Source organism: Primulina huaijiensis, chromosome 12 (assembly GCF_012295235.1).
Source record: "Primulina huaijiensis isolate GDHJ02 chromosome 12, ASM1229523v2, whole genome shotgun sequence".
Lineage (NCBI taxonomy): Eukaryota > Viridiplantae > Streptophyta > Magnoliopsida > Lamiales > Gesneriaceae > Primulina > Primulina huaijiensis.
In genome coordinates, this window is record NC_133317.1 from 2,836,264 (window position 1) to 2,851,421 (window position 15,158).

General features: G+C 32.7%; 2 protein-coding genes across 5 annotated transcripts; one reads left to right on the forward strand and one right to left on the reverse strand.

Moving 5' to 3' along the window:
• The first annotated feature begins 5,249 nt into the window (after positions 1–5,249).
• Positions 5,250–7,863, forward strand: LOC140989270 (putative kinase-like protein TMKL1). Of its 2 annotated transcripts, XR_012177460.1 has the most exons (3): positions 5,250–6,050; positions 6,961–7,659; positions 7,795–7,863. XR_012177460.1 is itself a non-coding variant. In XM_073458438.1 (2 exons), the coding sequence occupies exons 1-2, from the start codon at positions 5,549–5,551 to the stop codon at positions 7,548–7,550; spliced, it is 1,092 nt and encodes a 363-aa protein (XP_073314539.1). In that variant the 5' UTR covers positions 5,250–5,548; the 3' UTR covers positions 7,551–7,863. The 2 variants fall into 2 exon arrangements, 1 of the variants encoding a protein (XP_073314539.1); XM_073458438.1 differs by having other exon boundaries at positions 6,961–7,863.
• A 945-nt stretch (positions 7,864–8,808) lies between these two features.
• On the reverse strand, positions 8,809–14,883 carry LOC140989633 (U-box domain-containing protein 35-like). Of its 3 annotated transcripts, none has more exons than XM_073458933.1 (10): positions 14,657–14,883; positions 14,252–14,494; positions 13,767–13,888; positions 13,575–13,696; positions 13,284–13,471; positions 12,559–12,839; positions 11,277–11,378; positions 10,670–11,098; positions 9,620–10,372; positions 8,809–9,217 (listed from the first exon to the last, which is right to left on the reverse strand). In XM_073458933.1, the coding sequence occupies exons 2-10, from the start codon at positions 14,427–14,429 to the stop codon at positions 9,029–9,031; spliced, it is 2,364 nt and encodes a 787-aa protein (XP_073315034.1). In that variant the 5' UTR covers positions 14,430–14,494; positions 14,657–14,883; the 3' UTR covers positions 8,809–9,028. The 3 variants fall into 3 exon arrangements, with proteins under 3 accessions (XP_073315034.1, XP_073315035.1, XP_073315036.1); XM_073458934.1 differs by lacking the exon at positions 14,657–14,883 and adding an exon at positions 14,576–14,595; XM_073458935.1 differs by lacking the exon at positions 14,252–14,494 and having other exon boundaries at positions 14,657–14,881.
• Between the last annotated feature and the right edge of the window lie 275 nt (positions 14,884–15,158).

Genomic DNA, 15,158 nt, shown 5'->3' on the forward strand with positions numbered 1-15,158 from the left:
TAAATTCCCTTAGTATCTCGTCTGAAATAATATATATTTCAGAGCATTATTATACAATTATACAGAAAAATGGTGATGCATTTAGTATAAGTTATTAATACCATAAACGATAATATTTTAGTAGGGTGTGGTGCTACATTTTAAAATTTACCTTGGTTGAATGTTTTTAAATTAAACAAAAAGCACCACACTGAATATGCATACTAGTGTGTATAAATTTACTCGGTACATATCAAATGACAACGACGTCAATTTTACACATTTTCATAAAAAAAATGTTCATTTATATAATCATACGCGTTAATAAAATTCCCCCAACATCGAATACCAATGTTATGGATGAAACCTAACATTTTATTTTATTTTCTTTTTTCCAGGCAAAAGAAGAATATGGTATTTAAAATAACGAATAAAAAAAAATCAAGGTTTTAAATTTAATGCGGAAAATACTAAAATTTTATTATGATTGAAATAATCGCATATAATGAACTTGGCGTGTGGGATAGACTAATTAAAACTGGGGTTTGTATGTTTGATGAAAGTAGTTGGGTTCATGTAATAAAAGAGTTTCTGCATTTAGTTTTCCATGTGGACATTTCAATTTGTGTTTCGTCACTTGGGACCCAAATTATTAACACTTCGTTATCTTATGATTATATTTTTTATTTTTATTAATATACTCTTATCAATCGAGTCATGGAAAACATGAAATTACTTTTATATTAATTAAATAAAGATAAAATAAGAAGTTTAGTTTAAAAAAACCAAAGAAAACTGTATATTTGAGACGGGTAATATCATGTCCCGAGCTTGGGCATGCGTCTACGTGACTGCACACTCAATATTGATAAATAAATGATATGCTCGTGTGCTACAGCAGAATTAAGTGAATTGATGATATGATACAAATAGGGCAACCCTTTATGCTGCATAGATTTTGTATTTAATTTTGGGAGAACAAGAGTGGCTGCTACACAAACAACATTTATTTGGGAGTAGATGTCCTACTGCATTGTTTGTGGGTCTTTTGATGGACATATACACCAATCTCTGTCGGACTTTAGGTGAGTATTTTTTTGTGTGTAAATCATTACAAGTACTAGAGATTTTTGACATACATTGTATTTTTATACGGTCTTTTTTATAATTTGTAACGCTTTAGATTTGGTGATTGATTTTACTGTATCAAGACGAGTTTTTCCAATATATTTGTGTACTAACTCATATGCATCTTTAGAAACTTCTCGGGGTCACTCATCTCAGAATTTTTCCAAGTCAAACACGCTTAACTTTGGAGTTCTTATGTGATGAACTCCTGAAAAAAAAAGATATATTTTCTCGATATGAGTAGTATATATCAAATCTTTTAATAAATCCTCAATTGCACTACCTGAATAATTTTGGAATACCTCTCATTCCGGTGTGAGATCGGTTCATTTATGTTTCTTTCGCCTAGAAGTCTGTCCTGAGCTGCTTATTGTCCCGCTTATTGTCCGTGCAACCTCACAACAACGGCGATCACATCACACCCTCTTCGACCCCGAGCGTCACATAAATAATTTAGTTTATATTTAGATGAGAGTTATACCATTATTGTGAAAAATAATGAAAGACTAAACTGAAATTTTGAAATAATTATTTTTTTTGAAAAAAATAAAATTAGAGTTGTTCAATAAAAGAGTATAACCAAATTTGTACAATAATTCATACAACACAAAAAATAAATACAAAAATTTCATTTATCAAAATCTTATGATAAATTCAATACAAAATCTCATAAGATAATAACAAAATATCACGATATACTGGTAAAATCTCGTAATATAATTGTCGTAATATCTTTGTTACAGCTTTAATATTATTCTCAATAAAATAAACAAAGTAGAAGTTGAAATTTGACTTGTTGCAAGCTCACTCTGTTCACTTGGTTACGTGCATTTTGCATTAGAGACTTGACACTTCGTTAATATGTTGGTGTTAGGAAAATTTGATAGTAAAAAAAATCTCACCAAAATTATTCACCTCTCTCCCTTTATTAATAGTATAGATATAGATTATTCGTTAGGTATTAATTTTTTTGATTGACCTTACATTACTTTCTGGAATTAAATATACCACAAGATTTTACGAATCTGGATGTACACACTCATTTAAAAATCATATAATATAAGACATACATAAATTTTGATTTTTAAAAATTTTATTATAATAATAAGTAGGCCCATTGCTGACAGTGCCAGCGACTTTCATGAATAAGGATTAAAAATCATGCAAAGTTCGAAAAAGAAAATCGCAGTCACCGTTATTGACTTATGTCCAAATTGTACAAAATTTTCCTCAAAAATCATAAAAAAATTGCATATATCTGTAATATTAAAGGTTTAAATATTTCCACGATTAGTGTGTTTGTGACTAGGGTTGTTCATCGGTTGGTTCGATTTTCAATTTTACAAATATATAATCCGATATCCGAATCATTTTCTTTGGTTTAGTTCGATTTTCTACCGAAATGGTTCGGTTATTTCGGTTGGTTATTTCGGTTTTGATACAATTATTTAAAGTAATAAGATAAATATATTATAAAATATAATATGTTATATTTTTACATGATTTATTAGTAAAACATTTAAATATAAAGTCTAAATAAATTACTTAAACAACAATCAACTAAATATTATTCAAAATAATTCATCATTCATTGATATCATCTAAAAATATATATAATAAAAATAAAATTATTAATTTAACAAAATTTCGGTTTTTCGGTCGGTTCGTTTTTTACACATATAATATGAAACCGAACCAAATAAATTTCGATTGTAACATTTATATCCGAACTATAAAATTTGATTTTCGGTTCGATTCAGTGTTCGATTTTTTCGGTTTGGATTTTCAATTTTTTCGATTTTATCTGAAGTTTGAACACCTCTATTTGTGACTTTAGGACAGCTTTTAATTACTGTCAGTTTACAAATTAGTCAACATAATTATATATATTAGGATTGATGGAATTAAACAGGGGGAATAATAATGTTTAATTATATTATTATTTAATATCGTTATAATTGGAATATATTGATAGAGTTGAAGATATGGTATGTATGTCTCTTGCATGTGCTCAATATTACCAACCAAATCATATTACCAAATCTAAATTTATGTTACTTGAAAAATTCAAGAATTCCCATTATTCTTAAAATTAAATACCTTAATTCCATACACAATAAATTAAACATAATTTGACTTTAAAATCTATACCCATTACTTTTATTTGAGCGAAAAAAGAACAAGTTAGAATTGTAAATGATTTTAAAAATCTCCTATATGAAAAATATTTACACATTTCCAATCAAATTTTTTTTTAAAAAAAATTACATACATACATTTATGATTGCTACATATTTGATTTAATAAAAAAAATAATTGCAAGTGCTCAAAAAGAACCTGTCCGAACAAAAAGACACTTTCTCTGCATGCATGGACGAATTCACAAATTTGTCTAACTTTTTGCTCCAAAAAGTTATTCACACGTGGGGTAAGGGGTCACATTTTTTCGTTTGTGCTAATAAAGTGAGAATTTTTTTACTAATTATTGATTGTTTCTTTAGAATTATTTTATATTTCATACGGATTTTCATTCTGAAACTAATTAACGAATGAAGGGTAATTTCCCAATTGATTAAGACATTTTTTCACGTTTAATGAGTCATTGTTTAGGGACAATAACAATTAATTGATATCATTATCAGTAATCGAGACAACCAACTACCATAGAAAAAGTAAGATGTGAAGGGGATAGATAGATCATCATAAGGTACGCTAGCAACATACGTACACGATAATTCGCGTGCACATATTTTTAAAGTAATTAATTTTTTAAAAAAATATTTAAGTTATTCATTATGATTAACAAATCATTTAGTTATTTTTAGAATGTGTTGTTATAATAAACTTTTTTGGATTAAAAAATGTACTTTTTTCCATCTATCATGTGTGTGATCTTCAAAAGTAGCACCTAAAGTATGAAACATAAGATAAAAATAACCTTTGCAAATTTTATTATCAATCGAAAATTGTTTATGGAGCAAACAGGATACCCACAAAAACATGCTAAACTTTTCAAGAATTGAGAAAATAACTTTAATTTTTACATGACTGGCTATAAAGTTAAGTAAGATAATGTCAGTTTAATTGTCTTTTCAAGAACAAAGCACTTTTGGTCCCTTTTTTGACAAAATCATGAAACATGCATGTATACACATAATGAATCCGGGTCCTATGTTTAATTTTCGAACAAATGATCAATAAATCACCATCTTAATAGTTAAATAAGTGTTCAATCTCTATAAAATCGATTTTTTTATGCAGTATCTGACTAACACAAAAAATATTTTTGCGCTCTATGTGCCACGTGTTTTTCCCTGATGAAATTCGGTAAAAAAAATTGATAATATCGAACAAATATATGATTTTCAGAACTAAATGTTCCAAAGCTGACACTAATATTTGATTTTTGAGTACCCAAACATGTATAACAAAATTTGATATTAATGACACTCTTTTTCGAATGAAAATTCGGTATAAAATCTTGAAAATCCGAGACTAATATATGATATTGGAGTGCTAAATGTTTTAGATATACCACTAATATATAGTTTTTAATACCAAAACATGTATAACAATATTTGGTATTAATATTGACATATGTTTTTTTTTTGAATGAAAATTGATACAAAATATTAAATACGTAGCACTAATATATGGTATTTCAGTTTAAACTATTTCAGATAAGGTACTAATATATGATATTTGAACACATAAACAATTGTAATAAATATTGATGTTAATATAGTTCCAATTTTACACTCAAAATTTTATCTTTTATACTAGATTTAAATCAATTTGTTCANAACAAGTTTCCCTTAATCTTCTTTATCCCTTATTTTTAAGTTTTAAACATGATTTATAACTTCATGTTGTTCATTATTTATTATTATATCTAAAAAATATTCAAATTTATTTAATTAATTGAACCATTTAATTTAATATTACAAAAAAGATGGACTTGAGCTCTCTTGCGCAGAGTTAATTTATACATTGTACATTTCCAATGAGAAATGACGTGAATTTACCAGTTTGAATAATTCTCCAATTCTTAATTTCTTGTCAATAATAAAAGATAATTTGTGATTCTGAAAAAGTTGTGTACGTAAATAAAATAAATGAGAGGGAGTGGGAAGTTGACAGAGTTCAATTCATTCATGAACAGCAAATATATGAACTTCTTTCGCTGGATATGTAATCCCATATATTAATATTGTTCGTCTCCCCCACCCACTCACACACGTAAGCACGAACAATATGAGGATGATTTAACAATTTCTCGGGATTACTTCGGATTTCACTCTCACATTTTGAATTTCATATTCCAACACCGTTTCCAGATCTTGGGCCTTTCTTACTTTTCACAGAAAACCCATAAAGCTCCAATCTTTACCCTCCGCAAAAGATCCCCAGAAGGAGAAACCATCGTCATTCTAATGAAAATATGGAACATAAGCATGAGATGATCTTAATCATAGGAGTACCATCACTAACTTTCTTCACAATTCTAGTTTTCGCAATCATTTGTTCGAGGAGGAGGAGAAGAAGAAGAGAAAGAAGTAGTACCAGAGATATAGAAGCAGCTTTTGAGTGTAAAGAAGTAGATGGGGTGGTGAATACAGAGGATTTGATCAAGTTTCAAGGTGGGAAAGATCTAATTGTACAGGAAATTCTTGATGCCCCTGGTGAGGTTATAGGAAAATCTTGCTATGGGACTCTGTACAGGGCTAGTTTGGTCAATTCAAATACGCCAACATTGCTGCTCAGATTCTTGAGGCCTACTTGTACTTTGAGGATGAAAGAGGTTGTACCGATAGTAGAGTTTCTGGGGGCCGTTAGGCATCCAAATTTGGTACCTTTGAATGCATTTTATGCAGGGTCCAGAGGGGAGAAACTGATGGTTCATCCATTTTATGGTTCTGGAAACTTGGCTCAATTTATCAGAGGTAAAATTCTGGAAATTTAGCTCATTTTGTGTAAAATTATTGTGGTTAATGCTTCTTGAAAATGGTGATGGATTGTGGATTAGATCGGGTTTTCTTGATTCTGAAATATCTGTGTTTGATATCCGAGTTTGTGAAATGTTATGAGTAAGGATCACATTTCTTACAAAGACAAGCGAGACGCCATTGTGGTAGACGGGAGCAAAGGAAAGAGAGGCCCACTTCCATCATAGAGAGCCACTCTCTGGGGAGAACTCTTGCTCATAGGATACTTTTATACTGCTTAAAAGTGGATTAAAGTGGTTTTACTTTGAAGAAATGCAAATAATGTCACTATTCATTGACATAGACTCAACCGGATATTTAAACTAGAGAGCAACTTAGTATAGCTTGAGAGAGCAAATATTTTTTTTGAGGGGCTATTATCATGCTATCATCGGAAGTTTTTGTATTTGATAATGGTTTATTTTTTTGTCATATTTTTTGTTAAAGCATATTTAGGCTGATCGACATGGTCCTCAGTTGCTCACTGATTCAAGGTTAATTATTTCTAAATTGTCAAGTGAATCTCTTCTGTATATATGCCTGGTGTAAGCATTGATAGATGCTATTTTCATCAACCATCCGATATCGGCATTAATAGCTATCGAATTTCATTTTCAACTGATTTGAATCTATCTGATGTTAGTTTGAGCCGTTGGAACATTGATATGTAGAAAAAACTGCTGAGTAGTTCTGGTGGATGTTTATGCATTTCTATTTCTGCATATTTTTTACCCTAGCGTGTGTTTATAATTTTTCAAAATTCTGGGTTCATTTTTAGTGTGATCTTTTTTCATTTTTTCCTGTTCTTGCTTCCCATATGTACAATATTCTTGACTTTGGTGTGCTAATAACCGCCGGACACATGCAGATAGTAACGGTGAGGCTCACAAATGGCCCATCATAAGCAGAATCGCTATGGGGATCGCTAGAGGAATTCATCATCTTCATACGTCTTCTCCAAGGCCCATTATCCATGGAAATCTCAAGTCAAAGAATATACTTTTGGATAGCCATTACAGACCATACATCTCGGATTTTGGCCTATACAATCTCTTGAATTCAACTGCTGCTCAGCAAATGCTTGAAGCTTCTGCATTTCAGGGGTATAAGGCCCCTGAGTTGAAGAAAATGAAAGATGTCTGCGAAGATAGTGATATGTACAGTTTTGGGGTCATACTTCTCGAGTTACTGACTGGAAAAGAACCGTTGGATGATAACCCTAACCCTGATCAAGACTTTTATTTGCCAAGTGCTATGAGAAGTGCCATTCTTGATGACCGTATCATGGAGTTGTATCATCCGGACTTTCTTCTTGGCTTAAGCAATGATCAACGGGTAGCTGTCGAACATTCCATTCTTGGGTTTTTTCAACTCGCGATGGCTTGTTGTTCGCCCTCGCGTCTCCTCCGACCGGACATAATGGAAGTCCTCAACAAGCTAGAAGATATCTTGCAGTAAGCACCCAGTATTGTTGGTTCTGTGCGTGAAACATTCAATTTGGTCATGGTTTGACTGATATGATGATCATTGAAACAATCAACTGAGGTGCTGCTGAATGTTTTTACAGGTAATTCAGTTCAGATCATCTGTTCTACTTATTGTTCTTACATTTGTTTCATGTACATGGAGGAACAGATATTTCGAAAATATCGTAGGAGTTATTTTACTACTCATGCGTTCTTTCATCTATATACACGAAGAGTGAATGAAGTACAGTCGTAGAATCAGATGACTAGAACATGATCAACGATAGTTCGAGCGGATTTGGATCGAGCTATAGCATGAAGACTCAGCAAACGCAAGTTTGTCACAGCATATATAAAGATAAAGATCCTTGTTACTAAAATAGTTCAGATTTGTACTGATCTTCATGTCCTCGACATACAAATTTTAGTCTTAAGTTAGTTGGAGTCGTATATTTTGATTAGAATTTATATTTTATTTGATGAATTCGGGAAAAACACAATAATTCTTACAAATGTTTGAAAATATTAGTCTTTGGTTCCATATACGAATACGATTTAGCACATACACATTTTTTTCCAGTGACACCATAGAATCTTCACCACGATCCTCGAACTATTTCTTGATAGGATGTAGTATTTTGAGAGTGTCTGATAATTAATTGCATGAAGAATTCTTTGTATGTTTATTTAAATTGAACATCATTTCATGGATTTTTTTTTGTTATAATCAGGAACTTTATTAAAGAATTAATGCATGAATACTTCTTACTCAAATGAAAAACTAACAAAATAATTGTTTGTTACTGCATTAAATTCTTTCAAGATGTTCGCAACCATGGACGCCCCAATATATTTAAATGAATATCTTGAAAACATTTAATGCATTTGTCCCCTCACACATTTTTTAGTGTCGAAAAACATGTTGAATTAAATTCTTCGAAGATGTTTGTACAAACATCACACGACGTTCATGAGGTGCGAGCATCATATTAAAATATATATATATAATTTAACTTTATTCCTATTTATAAAAGTATTTTTCCTATATACCGCATATATTGCATACTCATTCACAAAATGAAAAAGAAAAAAAAATTTGTCACCAAAAGGATGATAATAACAAAGTAGAGATATTCAAACTTCTATATGACATATCTTGGAGCTAAATTAGTTGTTCAACAAAAACTCATAGCTGGAAACGCTGCAATCCAAACTTTCAAAGACAACAAGGTAATACCAACACACAGCCAGTGACACATAATAACACGTCAATTATTAGCACAAATCCAACCTCATATACATACAAACATGGTAAAATAGGCAGACACTTTCTTAAAACTGTTGTATCTTACATTGGTCATAAGTTTACTTTATCACTTCTTCATATACATATAAGAAAAATTGATGATGTAATCCAATACTTTAATTGAATTTACAAACATCAGAAATTCTGTGGGAAACTCATTGATTTCAAGTCAATGTTTTTCTCGACTCCCATTCTATAATTTCAGAAAGAATGGTGTAATTTGGAATGAGGATCTTGTGTGACAGCGGCAGATTGGTAATGGGGGATGTATCATTCTCCTCAAACCATTTCTCTATCGCCTTCCGATCATATGTATGTCCATCCGCGGCAACACAAGGGTCACACATTACCTCCTGCAATGCAAATGGAATCATACATGAAACTAAAAAACACTCTCTCAATCACTAACTTTGTTAAACAAGAATCGCTACGTGCTGAAGTTTATGGAGACTAACAACAAATAAAGGATGTTGAATTTTGGACAATAGCAATGAGAAGATAATGCAACATAATATAAAATGTACATGGTTTATATCTGAACGCCTACATCCACTACATAGACTCCCGAGAGCTAAAACTCTTACTAGTTTCTGTTATTTAAGAAAATTTAGAATACAACAATTGCTTCTATGCATAGATGAAATTATATTGAAATAAATCTTGTAGAAAATCTTTTCTAACGAAATAACAATATTAAACAATATACATCATAATCTCGATGCCATCAGAAAGAATACGTTCCAACAAACACATACCTTGAGAATGGGACATCTGACGTGGTTAGGAGGTGGAGGTGCAGAAATGAATACCAAATCTCGTGTTTTTTCAGCTATTTCTTTCAGTTTCTCCAAAGCAGGTAGAATTTCGTTGTTCAAATTAGGTCTATTTCTTCCTATAAATTCTATGCATTTCAGAGCCATAAGGGTCAAATTCCTCGTTTCCTCGATTGGCCATTCTCCAGCCTCAGCGTCTAGCACTTCCCTCAACTGATCATTTTCCAATGCAGTTTCAACCATATGAGCCAGCCCCATGGCCGGTTTGGCAGTAAGCAATTGCAAAATAACCATACCAAAGGCATAAATATCAGATTTTGGAGAGGCTAGTCCAGTTCTTTGGTACTCAGGATCAATATAGCAAAGGCTACCCACCAACGAAGTTTCTTTGTATTTGGTGGATATAGAAAGAGAGTCGTTTTGAATCATTGTGGCGAGGCCTACATCGCCGATTTTACTCACATTGTTACGATCAAGCAATATGTTTGCTGGCTTTAGATCACGATGTATTATTGCTTTTGGTTTTGAGCTGTGTAGGAAGACAAGAGCCGAGGCTACTTCCCAGGCTATACGGTATCTGTCAAACCATAAAAGCGGAGGCATGTTATTTTTCTTAAGCAGCATATCTTCAAGATTTCCATTTGCCATGAACTCATATACGAGGCAAGCATTTTCAGGACATGCTCCCAGAAGAATCAGTATGTGTGGATGACGAATCTGGCTCAGTATTTCTAGCTACAAATCATTAAAGACAGAAATTGATCATATAATTGATGTTGCAAGTAACTTACGAGGAAGAAAATATATTCTGCACAAATGATTAAACAATCACATTGATTCCCCGGAAGGTTTTACTACTTGGATACTAGAAGTAGTTCCTAATGTAGATCATGTAATGCATCTCATCTGAGATATATATAAGAAATTGTAGAAGTTAGTTTCTAGGATGAATTGCCACAATATCTCGCTTTTTGATATTCGAGTAATTACATATATACTAGTCTTTTTTTTCACTCTCATAAATAGTCATACCTCCTGCTGAAATAGCTTCCTCCCAGTTGCTTCCTCAGCACGGAGAACTTTCACAGCAACAGTTGTGTGGTGAAAACTGCATTTGTACACAGTTCCACAAGCTCCAGTTCCAATTTTACGATCCTCAGAGAAAGAAGATGTTGCAGATACAATTTCTTCCCGGGAAAATTTTCGGTACCTTTGGTAACTACCCATCAAGGCGTTTTCAAGATTTTCCTTCTTTTTAACCATACGCGACACTTTAATATCTACATCTTTTCTTTCTGAAGCTTCATATTCAGCACATTCCCTCATTAAATTCGCTTCTCTTTTAGCAGCTTCATACCTCTGTTTCTCTTCTATTGCTAACATTTGGGCTTCCCCCTCTTTACTACTTATCTCCTTCAGGTTAATTTCTTCTTGCAGATGACGTTTCTGAAGTTCATTTATCTAATCAAGAAAGCAAAAAATGAAATGTTCCTTAATGCCGATATAGTTTCCACATAGTACTACTCTTAAGGTAACTTTTAAATGGTAAACAATAAAAAAAGATCAACGCATTTTGGCAGTGGAGCTGATACCACGAGATGATATTCTAGTATCATTAGGTCAAAGATTACAAATATACCTTTCTAGAAGCATCATACTTCTGTAATTGTGTAATGGCATGCAATCCTTGAATGTGTCTGACTTTCACTCTCAAGTTTTCTAGCTCAAAACTGGTGTTGACCTGAAAAAAAAAAAGGATTAATATTACTCAAAATATCTGATTTTAAGGTTCACCGGTAATGTTTCAAACGATAAACAGACAAGAAAAGGAAACACACAAAACGGTTTTTATAATCTCAGAAAAATTTATAGAGTTCCATGTTGGTCAAATTAAAAGCTGCAACTGAATATATTCTCAGCAGAGTCATGCTTAAGTTCTTTTTTTTTCTAGGTAAAAAATTTTCATTGATCAAAATATGCTACCATACTGGGCATTGATAGGTTATTTATATAAAGTGGCCAAACTGTAACTCAAGCACTTCACTTCAAGTGTAAAATGAAGCACCATAATTCATATACTCCAAGTCTGGACAATTCTGAGAAATTTATACCTATTTATAACATAACAGCCTCTTAATGAACTGAGACTCTTTCTGTGTTCCTAAAAAACATACGATTCCAATTTATTTACTTGAATCCTTTTACCAACATTTGTTCGACTCTTCTATATGTATTCTAAATATCATAATACCCTAAAAAGAACTTGCTGTTGGCTGCTGTTTTACACACCCGAATATGCATGTGTGGGCCAATAGTTCAAATCAAGATCCTAAACAATGATAAAAAAACAAAAACAAGCAAACAACAACTCACACAATTGTTATTGAGTTTTCTTTCATTGCAGCTAGCTGCGAGTCATAAAATTAGACATTAATCTGATTTAAGTTTTGACAAGCTAATATGATGGCCCTATTCAGATAAATAATAAGGTAGTTTTGTGAGCCATTTTCATGCGACGATGTTAGATGTCTCACATCGGTTGGATTAAGTAATTGAGAATTATATATATATACTTGGATAATCATCACCCTTTAAATAACTTTTGAGCTTGAGTTGGGTCAAAATCTCAATCTTGATATGACATCAGAGTCAAGGCCCACATTTATGTGTTGGACTGTCCATGAATCACACGATAATGTATTGTAAACTTTACGTTTTAGTTGTTCATTCTGGGCGTAGAGGTGTGTGTTGAATGTCACACGTCGACTGGATTAAATCTTTGGGAGTTGTATATATGAACTTGAACAATCTCTACCCTTGAGCTAGGTTTTGGGAATCTTAACAGACGACTTTATTCTTTTTCGTAAGTTCAAAAGTTTTGGCTCATTGAAATCGTGGCTGAACAATAAACAACATGGCACCTGATTCTCTGAAGAATTATGAGAAGTTGAAGCTTGATCCCACAAAGGGCTGTAGGCCGATGAGCCACTGAAGCTTGAAGCCTGGCTAGTTGCTTCGTTAACATCTTCATAATTACTTTCTACTACACCAGATGATAAATTTCCAGGAGCTATGATTCCATTTGGAGGTATTTTATGTAGAAGGGTCTGGTTTATGGTTGAAAGTGCTTGATAGCGCTGCATAGGAAGTGAGGATGAACGAGAAAGTGAGAATCGGTCTGTTGATCCTTGGTCTCTCAATTCTGAAAATGCATAGAGACAAAAAGATTAGATTACCTCCTCGTGACAAACTTCTATCCATTGATGCATAATGCAGGACTCCTTGTTCAGAAACATATTCTAAGTGAAAAATTTGTAGCATACAGTCCAATCTCAATTTCTTGGGGTTGGGGGTTTAAACAAGGTCCAAATATTTGTGTGCAAGGTTTTTTCACAAACCATCGAGTTAGTCTCTAGCACAGAAATATTAGACTTGTTCACCTTCAAAAAACTAAATTGAGCTTAAACGAGCATGTTACATTTCAAGGACTGTTAACTATCCCATTGAAATTGAACAATAATATCTATAACCTAGGTATAGCCAATAAAACCAGCCACAACTAATCAGAAAATAGGGTTTTATTGTTGTGGAACTCATTACGGACTCGAAACAATTGAGAGACGAGAAACTTCTTTTTAAACGGTACCTGTATGTGAGCCCAACGTATAAGTTGAAGAGTTATCACTCGAAAAACTCGCTTCACTACTGTCATCACTAAAGCTTCTATTTGTTTTTGAATCTGATGGACGGAATAACAATTTGCCTTCAGAAACAGTATATATCGTGCAAGTAGCAGGACAAGATTCTGATATTTTTGAAGACAGATCAGGTCCCCTGTACATGCAGTGAATTGATTTCGCCATCAGACAAAAGATTGCATGTCAAGAACAAAAAAGACACCTAGAAGCCAAACATATTTCACTTTTTATGATACTACCTCGAAAAAATACTGCGAGATGAAGCACCTATAACAAGTTTATCGGTTTGTAGCTCGAAGATTTTACCACAGATTGCATTTACCACATCGTCTGACTCAATCTGCACGATTTTCACTTGCACCTGAATTTGAAAGAAATTGATTAGCAACCAATTTAATTCGCCAGTCTTCCAAGAGCCAAATCGCTTTTACCTTTCTCTGATTACACATGTTCTTGTAAGGAAGAAGCTTTTCAGTCACCTGCCACTCCACTTGCTTTCTATATGCGGTTGCTAAATCATCATGAACTTCAGAAATAGGGACTAGTTTCCCCACTGGCGAGCAAATCATGAAACAACCAGCATGTATCAAGCACAAAACGAAGCTTTTTAGGGAGTTTAATCAAAATCTCAAGGTTTTTTCATGTTGATTTCCCATGTTTGGGAACATTAATGTTCAAGCCGCATACTTGTAATGAGCAATCGGGATAAAAATGATTAGATTTGTAGTACCATTAAATATTCTTTCCAGCTTATCATAAACATCACAACATACTGATGATATAAAGCCTCTGAACATGGTCTTGAAAGATGATGCAAATATTGTATCCTAATCACAACAGGATAAGCTATTTGAAGTTTGTTCTCATGTATTTCTATGTTTTGGACGCAAAAATCGACTTGAAGGTGGACGCTTACTATGATTTCTAACTCTAGATATCACTGGGCGAACATGCAGCAACTTAAAGTAGACAATTCCTTCTGGCACAAACTTGTCCAACGCCCATTTGACGACATATTTGCTTTTTCTACCTCCTTTAACGGCTAAACAAGCAACTAAATGTGCTGGAGGGGACAATTCATCAGATCTTTCCATTATTATGACCAGTCTATTTTCCCACAATCAAAGCTCGCGAACGTCATACCCGGAGTAAAAATTCGCTGTTTCATGGAACGAAAGTCAACATTGGCGATAACAAGAAAGAAAGATGGCATATAATTTGAAGGCAAAATTGAAACTACCTTTCTTGAAAATCTTCAAGAAATGTAAAATAGAAAAATAAATGAGACAATCTTCACAGAACAGCAAAGTAGACCACATACCGCTTCTTGATTTGTCCCCTTAAATTCTTCTCAGACAACTTGTATTGTGAAGCAGAGAATTTCACTCCTCCTCTGTATAATTTTACTCTTTGGATAATTTCTGGGAAGCAGGTTTTTAGGCAGGATGTCAAATAAATCTCTTCTTGGTCTTCGTTTTACATCTTTCTCAACCAAAAAAACAAAACGTTTGGTGGAAGAACGATATTTTCCAATTCGAGGTACAATTATTTTTTTAATGTGCAATATATATATATATAAATTCAAGGATTAGTTGACTTATATATATGTAATTCAAGGATTAGTTGACTTTTTAAAACTGAAGGACAGTTGCTTTTTCAGTTTGCCCGCGTACAACACAACATTTTCTAAATAAAATTAATATTCATCAGCAAATTCTATGTTACATCCGCGGACAATTAAAATGATAGATAGCTCATCGAGTGTGTTACATCATGTGAAACATATTTTCTCACAAAATTTTCATGAATATCAATAAAAAAAT